General features: G+C 35.2%; 1 protein-coding gene across 3 annotated transcripts in view; it reads left to right on the top strand.

Annotated features, from left to right (window-relative positions):
* Suclg2 (succinate-CoA ligase GDP-forming subunit beta) overlaps positions 1–16542 on the top strand; it is a 206645-nt gene that overhangs the window by 112761 nt on the left and 77342 nt on the right. For all 3 annotated transcript variants that reach the window (XM_090323807.1, XM_090323816.1, XM_090323825.1), the window contains exons 8-9: positions 6807–6968; positions 8948–9090. In XM_090323807.1, the coding sequence (XP_090179933.1) occupies positions 6807–6968; positions 8948–9090 (305 nt within the window). The remainder of the gene's footprint in view (positions 1–6806; positions 6969–8947; positions 9091–16542) is intronic.

Raw genomic sequence — 16542 nt, 5'->3', positions numbered from 1 at the left:
GAGGAATATTTTTTAAAACCCAATTTATTTTAATGTTACCGTGATGCTCAGTTGAAAGAAGAGCAATGAATGACCTTGATAATATTTTTAGAATTAGAGTCTATGTGGAACATTTGACACAGAGAAAGAACTGTAGTCTTTTTTTTTTTTTTCAGGTTAGTCATGGGACTTGAACTCTGGGCTTGGGTGCTGTCCCTGAGCTCTTCAGCTCAAGGCTATGGCCCTACTCTTGAGCCAAGCCCCACTTCCCATTTTCTAGAGGTTAATTAGAGATAAGAGTCTCAGGTCCTTTTGTACCCAGGCTATCTTTGAACTTTGATCCTCAGAACTCAGGTTCCTGAGTAGCTAAAATTACTGGCATGAGCCACTGCGTCCATCCCAAGAACTATAGTCTTAAGAAGTTTGTTTTGTTCCAATACAATTAACTATTTGATTCGAAGAATGTAATTTGGCCTTATTAACTTTGAAATTACTGGCATGAGCCACTGCGTCCATCCCAAGAACTATAGTCTTAAGAAGTTTGTTTTGTTCCAATACAATTAACTATTTGATTCGAAGAATGTAATTTGGCCTTATTAACTTTGGTGTATTTTAGGGACTCTTATATATGTAAAGGTTAATAGTGACAGAATCCTAACCTCGGCTTAGTTTTTGTTTAAAAGTGGGGAGGGTGCTTACTTTACTTGTGTAAGGGAAAGTCTAAGGTATGGTCTAACTTAAGGCCTGAAAAGAGTGGAAGAATTTTCCCATTTCTCTGCTCTGTTCTCTGAGTATTAGGTTGTGGAGCCCAGATCCATTCACTGAGCTGAAAGTAGGCTCAGCCTTGTTTGCTGACCCCACTCTCAGCCAGACTATGCAGTTGCCTGCAAACATGGCCACCATTGTTTATCTCTAGTAACCATAGAGACCCCCTGAGTGGGTCCTGATCAGCCCTGCTTGCTTCACATATGCAGTATAGGCCAATCAGTGAGCAGAGATCCCATAACATTGAAGAAATACCCATTTCCACTGCACAAAAACATGTCTACCTGAATGATCCAATCTTTCTTGAAAAAACAAACTGCTTCTTAAATAATCAACAGGAAATTGTATTTTTTATTGCTTATCCAACTGCTATTCCCAGTTTATTGATAAAAATCTGTGGCCAACTGAGAACAATGCTTATTTTGTTTACTTACCTAGTTGTTTTATTCATATATTGGAATTTTTGCATCAAATTTTAGTGTTTTTCCTGTTTTCAGCTAGCTCTGACTTCATGCAGGTTTCTTTCATAAGTATATTTAAAGCAAGTGGTACTCAGATGTTATGGACATTTTGTCCTTCAGGAGACATTTGGCAGCGTCTTGACATCTGTATAGTTATCACAACTTGAGAATGGTAACTCTCACAACCAAAGAATGATGCCATTCAATGTATATGTAGTTCAGAAATGAATTCTTGCTGACAAATAAAGGGCAGACAAATATATTCATTGAACTTAAGGAAGCCTAATTTGAAACTGGGACTGTGTGGCCAAGATTCCATGAGAATTATGGCTTGGTAACCAAAGTTATCTGGCATATCAAAATCCTTTCTTTCCTCTGACTGATTTCCATAAATAACCACCTTGTTGCTCTATGCTAGCAAGAGCCCATGTTGTTGGTGGGTGTTCCTCTGTTTCTGTCTTTATTCACAAGACTATTTTCAAGAACATTTTCAGTTCTCTACCTCCCCCCACATTCCCTGCCCCATGTCTATTTTCTCTTTTCACAGCAACTCAAGAAAAGTTTTAAAAAGTTTATAACTTTTGAAACATCAATATTTAATGGAAACTGCAACTAATTTTTCAGTATCAGTATTTTAAGGCCATCATGGCAAAGCACATTTCAATAGCACATTATGGTTATTTATCACAAATCAAACACAGCACATTGCTTGAAGACAGATTATTTTCCAAACTAATTATGACAGTCTCACTTCCTGCTGTTTTTATGTTTCTTTTATGTGTAAGTCTCCCCTCTAAAATGTATTTTTCTTTTGTTCATCTCTGTTGTATATTCTTCTGTTGAAACACTGGGGTCAGAGGCCTCTAACAGCCATTCATGGTCTCCATCAAGGTGGTTGAATTAGCAGGTTGCAGAATCTCACACCACTAAACAAAGCAACAAAAACACCCTCTGAATATAAGTATGACAGCTTTCTTTGATATTTGTTCAGAAGGAAAATTCATTTGTATAATCTATCAAGCGTGTAACAATGTGCTTTTGATGGTGAAAATTGTTTTATAAATATTAATGGGTATGTTTTTTTCTTCCCACTTTGTATACAGAATGGCCTTTGTTCAAGATGAATTTTCTGTAGAATTGAGGTTTCATTAATTTGACATTGAAAATATTAATGCCTGATCTAGATTCTGCACCTCCAAAAATCATTCTATCATAGTTATTTGCTGTGTTTTTGAACAAGAGAGCTACTGTGTGAGCAAGCAAGTTTGTTTTATTGCCCTGTTGTTGACATAGACACCAGTACATCTTTAACAGATCAGTTCTTCAAGTGCATTTGGAAGTGTGTTATGGGTGAAAAAGCTGCAAGATTTAAACCAGTATTCAATGATTTATCTACGCTGTTGTATGGATTTTGTTTTGTTTGCTGTGTTTATTCTCCTGCACTTATACACCATTAAAAAATAAAACAAAACAACCCTGTGGCCATGTCCTGTATCATTTGACTACAGTAGGATTTAGATGTGGTGAGACATGTGATTTAGCAGGGATTGATGAACATTTTCTGTAAAATGCCAGTTAGAAAATATTTTGAAGTTGTTTACCTTGTGGTCTCTCTCTATTGCAGTTACCCAATTCTTTTGTTGTATTGGCAAGAAAGCTGTGGATGATAAGTATGTAGCTATTTTATTAGGCTCAGAAACAATCCAGAAGTTTCGAACTTTGGCTCTGATCCTCATGAGGGGCTTTTTGAAAATACCAATTTTTAGATATTGTGGCCTTATACAGACCTGTAGTATGATTTTAGAGTCATCAAAGTCCTCTTTTACCTTCTTATGATAGCCAAACATCTTCTCTGTCAGTTATGATGCTGACACTGCCAGTCATTAAAATTCTTCCTTTGGGACAAGTTTTATGTGTTCAGAAGATGGCTTTTATTGAATACTATAGGTAGCCTATACATAAACTCCAGTAGACATTGAATTATATTGACTCTAAAAGACATCTGGGATTATTATGGTAATAGCCAAGTGACAGATAAGTTTTAGTGATAGGATGAGAGGAGAGCTCCATGGAAGAGGCTATAAGTGCTGAATATTAGCATTGTCTAAGGAAGTTAGTGTTGATAGTAGTGTTTTCCCTTGAGTGTCTGCTATCTGAAAAGGTAAGTGCTTGGGATAGTCTCTTAAAACAACATCATGCAGTAATAATCACTCTGAGCTGCATTTATATGCGAGGTTACTGAGCTTAAGAAAAGTTATATCCCCAGGGCTTGGTGGCCAAGAAATACCCTACTAATTCATGCTTTAGGCATTTTTGATGCCAGAGTCTACACTGAGTGTTCAAATTCAACTAAAAAACACTTAAGTGACATTTACTGAACTAGTAAACCAAAGAGCACTTTTTGTGCTTAGCTTATGTGTAATATTAAGGAACAAGCTGTTTTCTCCTCCTATGTATGCAGTCACCAACCTGAATACTGCTGGAACCCATTGTGTGATATTTTCCTACAGTGTTTCTTTGATACCAGCTAATTTTGTGTGGCTCAACTGAGTTTAAATGTTGCCTACATTTACATCAGATCTCATATGGTAAGGGGTTGATCTCATAAGCCTTTTTCCTACTTTGCATGCCAATCTTAAGCCTGAGTCTAGTTCTCTTGATTAGCTATAAAGAGGGTTTTTTTTTTATAGTCACCTCATCAAGTTCTGTTACATGCTACAGTGGCTCACAGAACTCAGAGAGAATCACTTTATTTATTACCAGTTTCTTACGAAGGATATTTTAGGGGATATAAATACCTTCTAGGACATATCAAGGGATTAGGAACTCAGTGTTGGATACAATATCAAAGACCAAAGACCAAATATTAGATTGAAACATCAACCTAATAACCCTGTTGTTCAAAAATTTATAACTTTCAGGATCTCTGTGCGAAGAATTGGGCATAAAGACCAAAATAGATTATTTTGTTTTAAGTTGCAATATCATTGACTAAAATTGTTAAGAATATATAACAAATATGTATCTAAGAGAGTACCTAATATCTTATTAAAGTGCTCCCCTTGCCCCAAAATAGTTTAGACCTTCAGGGTAGCTGTTTGCTTTTGGAGTCCCATGCTTCATTTATTTTCTGATCTCTATCCTGAGAGCTTCCTGTGTCAATCTCCTATGTGTGTTTGTATTATACTCATGTACTCAGTGCCCAGCTCTGAATCCCCTTTCTTCTAATCTCCTTAGTTATCTTCATATTTATGTAATGTCTTTAACAAAGGTCTAGGATCTACATATATTGATATGCTTATCTGTTTAGTTTTTCCCACTGAGAAGAAACACTTGATAAGGGGCCATTGGAAATGCACCCCTTTCATTCAGTAGTCACCACTTCAGGTTCTGGGTTAACCCTGCATTCTTTATGGTGTCTACCAAGTAATGAGCTCATTTCTATATTTGCCTCTATATTTACCTATCACTGGAAAATATCTTTTGAAAATTGGCTTTGCAGGCATTTGGTTGGGACTGTTTTCTGAACTTTGCATACATATCCATTAATTATCCTTTCTTGCCAGCAACTTTTAACTGTAGTATTTATAAGGGGCAAAGATTAGCTTGGAACTATTTTGATTTACTGGTTTATGGATCTTGACCAAGAATTCTTTTATTCAAACCTCTTTACTTAGAAAGTCAATTTGATAGCCTTTGCCCATTCATTTTCAAGGTGTCAGTTACAAGTAGTTTTGCCAGTTAATTATGGAGGAACTAAAATTACTAATAAATTAATTAGAATGTGTTTATAAACTCACTGGAAAACCAAGAATGAAGTAGCTTTCCTGTTGATTACTATGTTGGTCATTAACGGCTGAGAAAATGCCATTGTAGCAAGCAGAGTACATTGGCCAATTCCTTTGGTAATTGTAGGATTCCATCATGATTTCCGTGTTCTGGGAAGTAATTACTCATCCACTCTATGAATTCTCTTTGCTGGGGCAAGTGCTTGGGCATTTTGTGGCAATATTAAGGTCTTGAACAGACATTAACTTCCATATAAGATAGTCTATTATTACTGTTCCTTTGAATAAGTTGTGGTCCAGGTTTATACCTAGAATTCCTAGATGTTAGTTCCAAACAGCTTTGCATCCAATTTCTTGAATTCTGTGATAGGAAAAACCCTCAGTCTGTGACAGTTGAAGAGAAGAGGTATCATCTTTAAATGCTTAGTCAAAGATTCCGGGCTGTCAGTGTCCTCAGTAAAACAAGATTATGGTGACATGGCATCTCAGATGACAAGTTTCTACTCTAAAGTAGATTAAATAAAGCATTCGAACCCCAATTCTAAACATGCTACCTTTCCCTAGGCCTGATTGTCCTGTTATCTGTATTTCTGTGATCCATCCCTGTCATCAAATGAGTTTTTCTGAGTCCTGGGCTCTTACAATAGGATGTGCAGAGTTCCACCTACAGCAGAGTCTCTTTACGGTAGAAAGGCTGTTGCAGATCAGTCTTGGTCTCTTATTGTTTTTGGTCTTGAATCTGGCAAGTCCTAAGTTTGCTCTACACAAATTGAGGGTAGAGCTATAGTTTTAGCAACTTGCAATGTAAATAATTCAATACATTAGTGATTATTATTTTTTAATTTCTCAAGTGAGAAAAAACTCACAATGCTCTAAAATGAATTAGGTTATTTTTTTTACCAACATTACAGAGGTAGTAATATATTTTGAAAATTGCTAAAAGACTAGATTTCAAGTAGTTTTACTCAAAAAGACTGTGATTCTATAAATTAGGTAATTTATTCCCTTTAGTAATTATTTCAAAATATACTTGTATATAAAAATTATATTATGCATCTTAGGTATACTTAATTTTTAAGGTTCATTTAATAAAAATTGATGAATTATTTATATATCAATTTAAATGTCTTCTGGCTCAATATTTTTTAACTCTGGGAATATTAAGAAGATATTCATAACATAAAAATATTCCTTTGTGGGCCGGGTGTTTAGCCTAGTGGTAGAGTACTTGCTTAGCATGCATGAAGACCCAGGTTCAATTCCTCGGTATCACATTGAAAAGCCAGAACTGGTGCTGTGGTTCAAGTGGTAGAGCATTAACCTTGAGGAAAACCCAGGCCCTGAGTTCAGTGCCCAGGACTGGTAAAACAAGACAAGAAAGAAAAGAAAAAAAATATTCCTTTGCAATGTCAGGAAGACAATAAGAAGAAAAGAGGTTAGTTTATTATTTATGTTGTATGGTATAGAAAGGTGATAATCAGTAATTAATAAAAAAATACAACAAAAATGATGACTCAGAACTGTATTTTTGCAATCTGATTTTTAACAGTTGGTAGTAACTTTGTTATTGTACTAGCTGTAGACCAGCAAACATAAATTGCTTTACTTATTACTAGAATGTAAAAAGAATAGACTTTTATTTGTGTCTGTAGTACTAAATTTTGAGGGTCAAGAAAGCCACAACAGCTTCTTTTGCCTGTAGCTTGAGAAAGAATTATAGTATCTGCTTTCTTTTGTGCCTTTCAATTTGCATTACATAATTTATAGATCCTTAAGAAATACTCAGGCGTGCTGCTTTTTTTTCTTTATTTAGTTGTCTGTTTTGATGCAAAGATAAACTTTGATGATAATGCTGAATTCCGACAAAAGGACATATTTGCTATGGACGACAAATCTGAAAATGAGCCCATTGAAAATGAAGCTGCCAAATATGATCTAAAATACATAGGATTGGATGGCAACATTGCCTGCTTTGGTAAGAACCATTTATATCAAGAGATTGTCTTATGGATTCTTGTAGAGTTTACTAAACCCTGTATTTTTGAAATGTTAACCAAGAGCAAATAATTGTATTTGTAATTTTTTTTAAGCTGGGTAATCTGCAATCCAAAGTTTCATTTTGATCCACACACACTGGTTTAAGTGGTTTCTCTGGGAAGGGATTGTAAGGGACAGTTTCTGGTGTTACATTCAGCGCTACTCATGCTGTTTCACAGTCCCCAGTTGTGAAAATAAACTCAGTGAGAAAAATTCCCCAACATTTCCAGACATCTGTGAGATCTTGTCTTTTTTAAACCGGTAAAACTTAGAGCCTTTGCTGTACAAGTCAGTGTTCACATGATAAGATCTGTTTTGGGTTTAAAACAAAATGGCTTTCTTCAGGAGAAGACATAATTTTCTAACCTTTTAGATTCTGTGTTAGCTGAATGACAAAATACTTCATTCATTATGACAATTTTTTATTAATAAAGCAATATTCTCCATCATACTCAGCTTAATTTGCAAAAGTAACTTATGCAGCTAAGGCAAAAATGTGATCATAGAGGTAATAGCAATTTTGGTTATTTGTCCACAGTTTATGGTCCTGAGATTTATACACTTCCAACTTAATTGCACAAGACTGTACTTCTGGTAGAAACAATTCATTCTACTGGAAACTTAGGTTTTTCATCTTTATGGAATTAAAATAAAAAAGATTTGTTTCTCATTAAACCAACAGCATTGTTATATTCAGGCTGAAAAGATCTCATCTGAGAGTTTGCAGTTCAATACAAGAGAAAATGGCATCCAATTACAAGTGACACCCAAACCCTTGCATTGTATTGGAGCAATAGCAGATTATCCATATCTTTCTGATCCTGATAAGCTAAGTGCTCTCAATATTTGTAGGCATTTGAACAGGGGCAGGGCAGACTTGTGTTTATGAGAAGATAAATACAGACTCTTGTAGCTTCCGTAAGAATGTCCATGATTTGAGCAAGTCTCAAATGCTATTGTCAACACATTTCAAATTGCTTTAAGAATTTCTATTTTAGATGCCTCAGTCTTAATTAAATTAGTCACTTTTCATAGACTATCAAGGGAATTTCAGAGTCTGGAAAAGTAAAGGGTATTTTCCTGGAGATTTTGCTTCCTTGGCACCTAAGAAAAGTCACTTTATGTAATTAACCAAAAGGAAGGAAATGAAGTACAGTTGATCTGTGGATTTCATCTCTGAAAATAAGAATTTCATTGTTCAAATTCCTTACTTTACTTCTTAAGAATAGCTTCTAGAATGTTAGCAAATAGGACTATATAGGCCATAGCTTTAATCATTGGGTTATCAATAAGTATTTCTTATGCAAAAACAGAGTGAAATGATAGTAAAATTGGTATTGATGCTATCATTTTTTTCTCAGTACATTAGGACATCTCAAAACATGATGTAGTTCAGTTATGTTTAAAAAGATATAAAGCCCTATTTAAGTTGTGACCCTGTAGTCCAATCCAAAGCAGTGTCATACTCAAGTGTATTTTCAGCAAGCAAAAATGTAAAAGGATTCTACTTTTTGCTGCAGTTCTTTAAATTCCTAACAAGTTCTAATGGTATCTTCTTCATTCTGTCAATTCTGTGACCTTAGGTTTTCCAGAACCTAAAATCTGCTGTTCAATCCTGTTCAATTTACTCTTCAATTCAATAGCCCCAATCCTGATTTTCTTAACTCTTCCAATTTCCTAGCTTGATAACTTTTTAATACATCTTTTCCCCATTCTCATCTTTTAACTGTTTCGTGGATGTACATTTTCTGATTATTTACATAAAAGTATATGAATTCTTGTGGTTGAACAGAATTCTCAAAAGGGAACCAATTGATTTGGAATGATAATAAGGGGAGTAACAAGGAGAGGGAAAATTTCTGCACCCTCTAGTGTTTTTCAACCTACCCTGTCTCATGTACTCTGTGCATTTCACAGTGAATGGTGCAGGGCTGGCCATGGCAACTTGTGACATCATTTTTCTCAATGGTGGAAAACCAGCCAACTTCTTGGACCTTGGAGGTGGTGTAAAAGAAGCTCAAGTATATCATGCCTTCAAGTTGCTCACATCTGATCCCAAGGTAACTGCTTTCTTAGTAGGGATTTCTTAATTTTTTTTTTTTTATTTCTTACCATTAAGAGCTACTAACAATGAAAAAACAAGTACAGGAGCTTTGTAGCATCAGGGAGAAATTCTGTCACATGTTCATTGTAAATGAACTCTCTTCTTGGGTCAAAGGCCAATAAACAGCCCCCCAGGATCTCAGCTCAGAAGCTGTGCTGTTAAAGTATTGGTCACTGAACGTTTTGGGGGTGATTGACACCAAACCATTAGTCCTGTGCTTATGTGTCTTAAAGAGGACAGCTCCTAATTCTTTCATGAAAATGATTATAGGATGATACATCACTATAAAGAATTTATAAGGAAAATAATGTCCTTATGTGCTTTGGAATACAATTTATTTTTCCTATTTGACTATGACAATTTGTGAAATACGTACTGTTAGCAAATATTTATAGTTACATGGTCTCTTCTTAACTACAATATACCTACAATGCTTCATTTCTCCTTAACTAGAATATAACTGTAATACCTATGCTTTGTACAGTCTAAGCATTCAGTTTATTCTTTAATCAATTAGCTTCATAACCAATTTAAATAGCAATTTGCTTTGTCAGTGACAATACGGTTTAGTTGTCAATGACAAGGTTTACTTGGCTGCTAGTTACATAGACTACAGTTTTTTGAATGTTAATATACATGTTAACATTTAATTTTTTTGCCAGTCCTGGGCTTGAGCTCAGGGCCTGAGCACTGTCCTTGGTCTTTCTCAAGGCTAGAGCTCTACCACTTGAGCCTCAGCACCACTTCTGGCTTTTTTCTATGTATGTGGTACCGAGGAATCGAACCCGGGTCTTCATGCTTGCTAGGCAAGCACTTTAACCACTAGGCCAAACTCCCGGCCCCAACATTTAATTTTTAACAGGTCTGAGAGGTAGGTATATGCTACAACCATTAGATATTAAAGTTTTCTTGAAGTTATTAGTTTGCCTACTGAATTTTGTTAGTTACCAAAGTAGCTGACGAAATGATGGAAAATCTGAACTGTCACTCAGAAAAGCATGAATGAAAGCAAAGACATGTTTTGTCTAGTTTATGTAGAAGTTTCCCACTATTAGGTTTATTGAAAGTAGCCTATTTTGGTTCATATGCTTAAAATTTTATTGTATATTAATAATAAATGTGTTCTTTTAATTCTTTACATAATTTTTGCTCTCAAAATGATTGCCAAATGTTCTTCTTACTTACACAATAAATGGTCTTTTTAGCTACTTGTCTTCAATATCTGGTGCTGTACAAGAGTACTAAAGTTATTAAAGACCAGAGTTTCAGAGCCATGGATTTACCAGAAGAAAGTTTTTTGCTTACATGCTTAGGTGATAACATTATAAATATAAAAATTATAAACAAACACTTTATTTCACTTGTCCCTCTTCCATACTTTCATCTGCAGGAATGATTTTTTTTTCTCCCAGAAGATAAATTGAAGTCAATACAACAGACCTCACACATAGTTCTTCTGGTTGTTGAACCACAACATATCCAGAAGACAAATGACTGTAATAGAATTTTGAAGTTGAGGATCTATTGAAATTCATCTAGTGCTAATAATAGAGCAATCCCTCTAGCAATTAAACCTAACAAGGCAAACATAGAGATTTCATTGAGAAGTATCGTTCCTTACTGGCTAATTTTGAATTTTGCAAAATTATGAGGAGGGATGAAAATATTTTATAGAACCACAGTTTGTTGTTTGTGGTCAAATATGTTCCTCAAAAAATTTTAACTTTATGAAATATTTGCAAGTGCTTAGAGTACTTAAACTTTTTGTCATTGACTGTCATTGGGTAGATAAAGGTTTGTGGGAGTAATTTTTTTTCTCCTGCTATATCAGGAAAATGAATGCATAGTTCATCTCACAGTACGTTTTCCAAATCATGAAATTATAAAGGCAGTTGAAAAGCATGGAAATGCAAGGGGTATTTTCAGTTCTGGCATTGTTTCACACAATTCAGAGAACAGATTCTAAAAAGCAGTACAAATGAGTTCCCTGCCCCCACCAAGGAGGCTAGTTATAGTTCTAACAGTAATTATTTCAAGTAAAGGAAACCTTGTTTACCTGGCCTGAGATTCCCAAGAGCCTAAATCTCATTATTTCAAAGGTAATGATTTTCTTGTTAGATATAAGAATTAGTCAGTTGAATATACTGATACTCAGAATTACAAAAGGTCTGTTGGTATTAAAGTTAAGTCAGATCAATTGTTACTAACTACTACTTGTTTGTCATGTACATAATGTAATTATATTGATTAAATAGTAAACATAGCATTGTTCAAGAAAAATCTTCCAAATTGAGTATATTTCCAATCATAATTTCAGAATATTGCTGAAACTTGTCTTTCTTTTGCTTGCCTGTAAAGCTTCAATTCTGGATTTCACCAGGACTTTACATGTATCTTTATAACTAATATGCTTCTTATTTGTGGAGAGTATGTTAAACCAAACTGCCTAAAACATGTCTTTTCAAGATAACCACTTACAAAACTGGATTCACATGAAGTACATCATTAAATATTTTATTATTTTCTTTTTTTCCTGCTGAGCCTGAGATGAGAGAAAGGTAATAAGAGTTTGTTCTATTGGTGCTAGAAGAGATCTGCTTTTCTTCATTGTGACTTACAGAATGCTAAACACTGTTGTCAAAATAATAGGAAGTAGAAAATGATATAAGTAAGAAATAAAAGTAAGGTTTTATTATAGTCTTTTAAGAATTTGGACACATTTAAAGAGAAATACTTCTTAGAATATTGTACCCGGGTTTGTTGTCTGTTATATTCAGCTTGTGTTTTAATTTAATTTAATTTTGTGAGTCATGAACCTTGATCTTGGCCTGGGCACTGTCCCTGAGCTCTTCTGCTCAAGGCTGCCACCCTACCACTGGACCTGGATGGTATCCCTGAGCTCTTCAGCTTAAGGCTACCACCCTACCCTGAGCCAAGCCCCACTTCCCATTTTCTAGAGGTTAATTGGAGATGAGGGTCTCAGGTCCTTTTGTGTCCCAGCTGGCTTTTAATCTTGATCCTCAGATCTCAGCCTCATTAGTAGCTAGGATTACAATTGTGAGTCACAGAGCCCGGTTTTAGTTTGTGTTTTTAATAACTTGAAATATATTTAATTACAAAATACATTGTTTTGTTTTGGTTGATCATAGGGCTTGAATTCTGGGCCTGGGTGCTGTCTCTGAACTCTTCAACTCAGGGCTAGCACTTGAGCCACAGCGCAACTTCCAGTTTTCTGATGGTTAATTGGAATAAGAGTCTCACAGGCTTTTCCTGCCCATGCTGACTTTGAACCACAATCCTCAGATCTCAACCACAGTCCTCAGATCTCAGCCTCCTGAATAGCTAGGATTACAGGTGTGAGCCACCAGTGCCTGGCTACAGTGCCATTTTTAAAAATTTGCATTTCAGACAGAGGTATGAAGCCATTAAAAGATAGTGTCGCCATAATATTTTAGTTCTTGGAACAAACAGCAATGAGATGATGGCTCTAAACTGGAAATGGGTCTGGGGCTCCACACAGAGAACTGGTGGTGAGGGAGACTCTGGAGGGTAAAAAAAAAAGTGCAGCAGAGGGTTCCTTAGTTGTTTGTCCTGCAGGAATTCTTACATAATGCAGATTATGTGATGTCTTCTGATTGATTAGCCTTAAATTTTCTCTAATCTAAGCATTTATGAGAAATTAACTAACATCATTTTTCTCTGTAACCAGGGAAGCTTAAATCATTCATAGGACCGAGCTGATTTTGTCTGTTCATGCATATTTTAGGCCCAGTCTCTGCTTTAACAAAACACAATCCATTTCATCATATTCCACATGTATTTGCTTAAATACCTTATCTGCAAATGAATATTAACTTTCCAGGGGGAATGGAAGTACTTTATTTTTTATTGCACAAATTAATAAGTTTCATTATGACATTTTCACGCATACATATAATATAATTGGATCGTATTCACCTCACTCCTGTTTACCTGCTTACCTGCCCTTCCTTGTCGTAGGGTAAGACAATTCTTTCAGGAGATTATTTTCATACGCAGTGCCCAACACTTAGTAGAACATAAACACTCTTTTTGAAATGACTGCTATAGATTTCTGTTCTTACAGGCCTGCTTGAAAACAGATTTTATTTTCATATAGATTTGAAAACTATTAGAAGTCCAGATAGTTATTCTTTTGTGATAGTCTATTTAATAGTCTATTCTAGGAAGAATGGAATTGATTTATATTTATGAATTTGTAATATATTGTTGAATATCCTCTTCCCCTTAGAAGAGTCCCTTATTTTTTTAAGTATGTTTTTATATTAATGGACAGATAGTAGCTATACATGTTGATGGGTTATGATGTGACACTTCAGTGCACATATACAGTAAGTGATGTGTAAATTAGCCAATTAATGCTAAAAAATGGAAACCCAATTGCAATTCGCTCTTCTCTTCTTTCCCTTGCTATAAGTGCTTTTACCTACTGTCATGAAATTATAAGTGTTGAATTTGCATTTCTTTTTCTTATGTCCAGCTGGCCAAAATTTCTAAGAGTGACTTGCCATGATGCCCACTTCACGCTCATTTTATTTTATCTGCCAGTACTTCTAAGCAATAGCTAACTCCTGGTGACTGTCTCACTCAGGATGGCTATGTTTGTTAGCTTCTCTAGTCATAGAGCATAAAATGTCTTTTCCTGTTCTTTGCTCATATGCTCTTGGAAATCAAATAAAACTTCTATGCTTTATTCTATGCCCTACTGTGCTCCTTAAGTTCAAATTTGAATGTTCCTTACTTTATTTCATGTTAAGTAACTTGAAGAATAGAACAGACTTAGAGTATATCTTTATAGTTTGGCCTAGTGTTAGAGAGCTTACCTAGCATGTACGAAGACCTGGATTTGACTCCTCGGGTACCACATACATAGAAAAAAGCCAGAAGTGGTGCTGAGGCCCAAGTGGTAGAGCTATAACCTTGAGAAAAATCCCAGGACAGTGCTCAGGCCCTGAACTCAAACCCAGAACTGACCCCCCCCCCCCAAAAAAAAACCAAACAAGCAAAAAAACATAGCTTTAGAGATTAGATAAAATAGATCACTGATTAAATTCAGTCAGCTAGGTTGGAAATACATAAATATAAATATATACATACTAGAAGTTAAAGTTTCTTTAACAAAGGAGTTTGTTGAATTCAGCATTTTCTAACAAGATAATCAAATAATATCTTGGAATGATAATCAGGAATCTCTGAATCTTTAGGATGGCAGAATTTGTGCATTTAAAGTCTTTATTGTCAGTATTTTTGAGGTGTTGTTTTAGAGTCCAAGGAAGCTTGATAGAAGAATCACTAGATAATAGAGTATTACAAAGTTAAAAAACACACAAACAAACAAAAAACTTTGGATTCTGGTTTTCTGATCTGAGTTCTCTTGTTTCTCTGTAATTGAAGTGGCAGGCATGGATTCAGGACACCATAGATACTGTACATCGTCTTCTTGTATGCTACCCCTTCCCACTACCAAAGAATTGGTAAATAGGAAAGGGTGTCTCATATGGAAATGAACAACATGTCCATCTAGGCATGATTGAGAAATTGGTTTTGCATAGTAGTTTGCTAAATAATCATTTGTGTTTGTTTTAGGGTATTTTATAAACATCATACCTTTTTCTATAATTATTAGAGAAATACACAGGAAGGTATAAAATGGGTCAAGTTCTATAAATACATTTAAAAATATATAATTTTGACAAAGCAATCTATTCATTTTTTGTGTGCATTTTTATCCACCTTGCATAGTTTTCCAACATTTTCAGTATGTACCATATTGATATGGTTTACAGTTTACTTAACTAGTTAGTAGTATTTGTTATTTTGAGTGCTTGTAATTTTACGTTTCTGGAAAACCTTCTAGTACTCATAACTGTACATACACCTTTATGTAAGACAAGCTCCTAGAAGGTAAGGGTCCAAATAAATCAAATTTTAAGGTTTTCACACTGCTGACAAATGATCTTAATTCCAGACAAAGGAATAGAGTCTCCTCCTAACAAAATGGGGCACATTTCTCCCCTTCTCCATCATTGCTGTCATTCTTTATGCCTTTCTTTTACTTAGCTTCCTCTACTCCTTTGGCTTTCATTATGACCTCCCTTCCCTATTCATGCTTTTTACCCATTGAGGATCAGAAGAGTCTATTGCTTTGTCAACTTTTTACACAGAAACTTAGCACAGGGGTATGTGTGATTAATGTTACTCGGCCCTTTAATGTATGTTGCCACTTCCCAATTTGTCTCTTTTTTATGGGGGGGTATACAAATTTTAATACAGTATTAATGTAGAGCATGTAGACCTGTAATACTATAATGTTAGCATGTACTGAGACCACTTCATAAGTATTATTTCTTACTGTTACTTAATCTATCATGAAACTTTTGTGAGAGTTTTAAAATGAATCCACATGAACCAACATCAAGTTGAATCTGATATAAAAGGAAAATGAATATTCAAACTTGAACTGGTGTGTTCCTTCAGTTTTTGTTAAGATTCATAATTATATCCAAAGAATGTTTTAGAAGCATTAAAGTGATTACACTGTAATCCAATAAGTTTATTTTCTTTTCCTACTTTTCTTAGTAGAGTTGATCCTCATTATTTGCTAATTCTGTGCTTAGAAAGTTGCCTATGGGCTAAAATTTATTAGTAATGCCAAAAGTTATTTGTGGCTCCCCAGCACTTTCAAAATCATTAGGAAGTTTGCAGAGTGGTAAAAAATTCTCATCTTCACTTCATAAATACCCAGCAGAGGTCAAACCAGTCCTCAGTCTTTGTGTATTTCTTTTATACCATAGTCAGATACCCTTCCTTTTCTTGTTGTTTTATAATTTGTGTTTATTTGTTTCACTAAAGGAAGGATTTAGGGGAAGTGGTGTTATGGCTCAAGTGGTAGAGGACTACCCTTGAGTGGAAGAGCTCAGGGGCAACACCCAGACCAGAGTTCAAGCCCCTAGCATGCATGAAGCTCAGGGTTCAATTCCACAGTACCATATATACAGTAAAGGCCTGAAGTGGTACTTAAAGTACTAGCTTTGAGCAAAAGAAGCTCACAGACAGTGCCCAGACTCTCTGAGTTGAAGCCCCAGAACTGGCAATAAATAAATAAATAAATAAAAGGGACTTAATTATTTAAAAAAACTCAAATTGCTGTGAGTTTGGCCCAGTGGTAGAGTGCTTACCTAGCATGCACGTAACCCCGGGTTCGATTCCTCGGTACTACATACATAGAGAAAAGCTGGAAGTGGTGCTATGGCTCAAGTGGTAGAGCTCTAGCCTTAAGAAAAGTCCAACAACAGTGCTTAGACCCTGAGTTCAAGCCCCACGACTGGCAAAAATAAAAAAAAATTTCAAAATGTGTCAATAATGTTTT

This window comes from Megascapheus bottae, chromosome 2 (assembly GCF_031878675.1).
Source record: "Megascapheus bottae isolate mThoBot1 chromosome 2, mThoBot2.hap1, whole genome shotgun sequence".
Lineage (NCBI taxonomy): Eukaryota > Metazoa > Chordata > Mammalia > Rodentia > Geomyidae > Megascapheus > Megascapheus bottae.
Note: the sequence above shows the minus strand (reverse complement) of the source record. Positions and strands in the feature narration are given on the sequence as shown.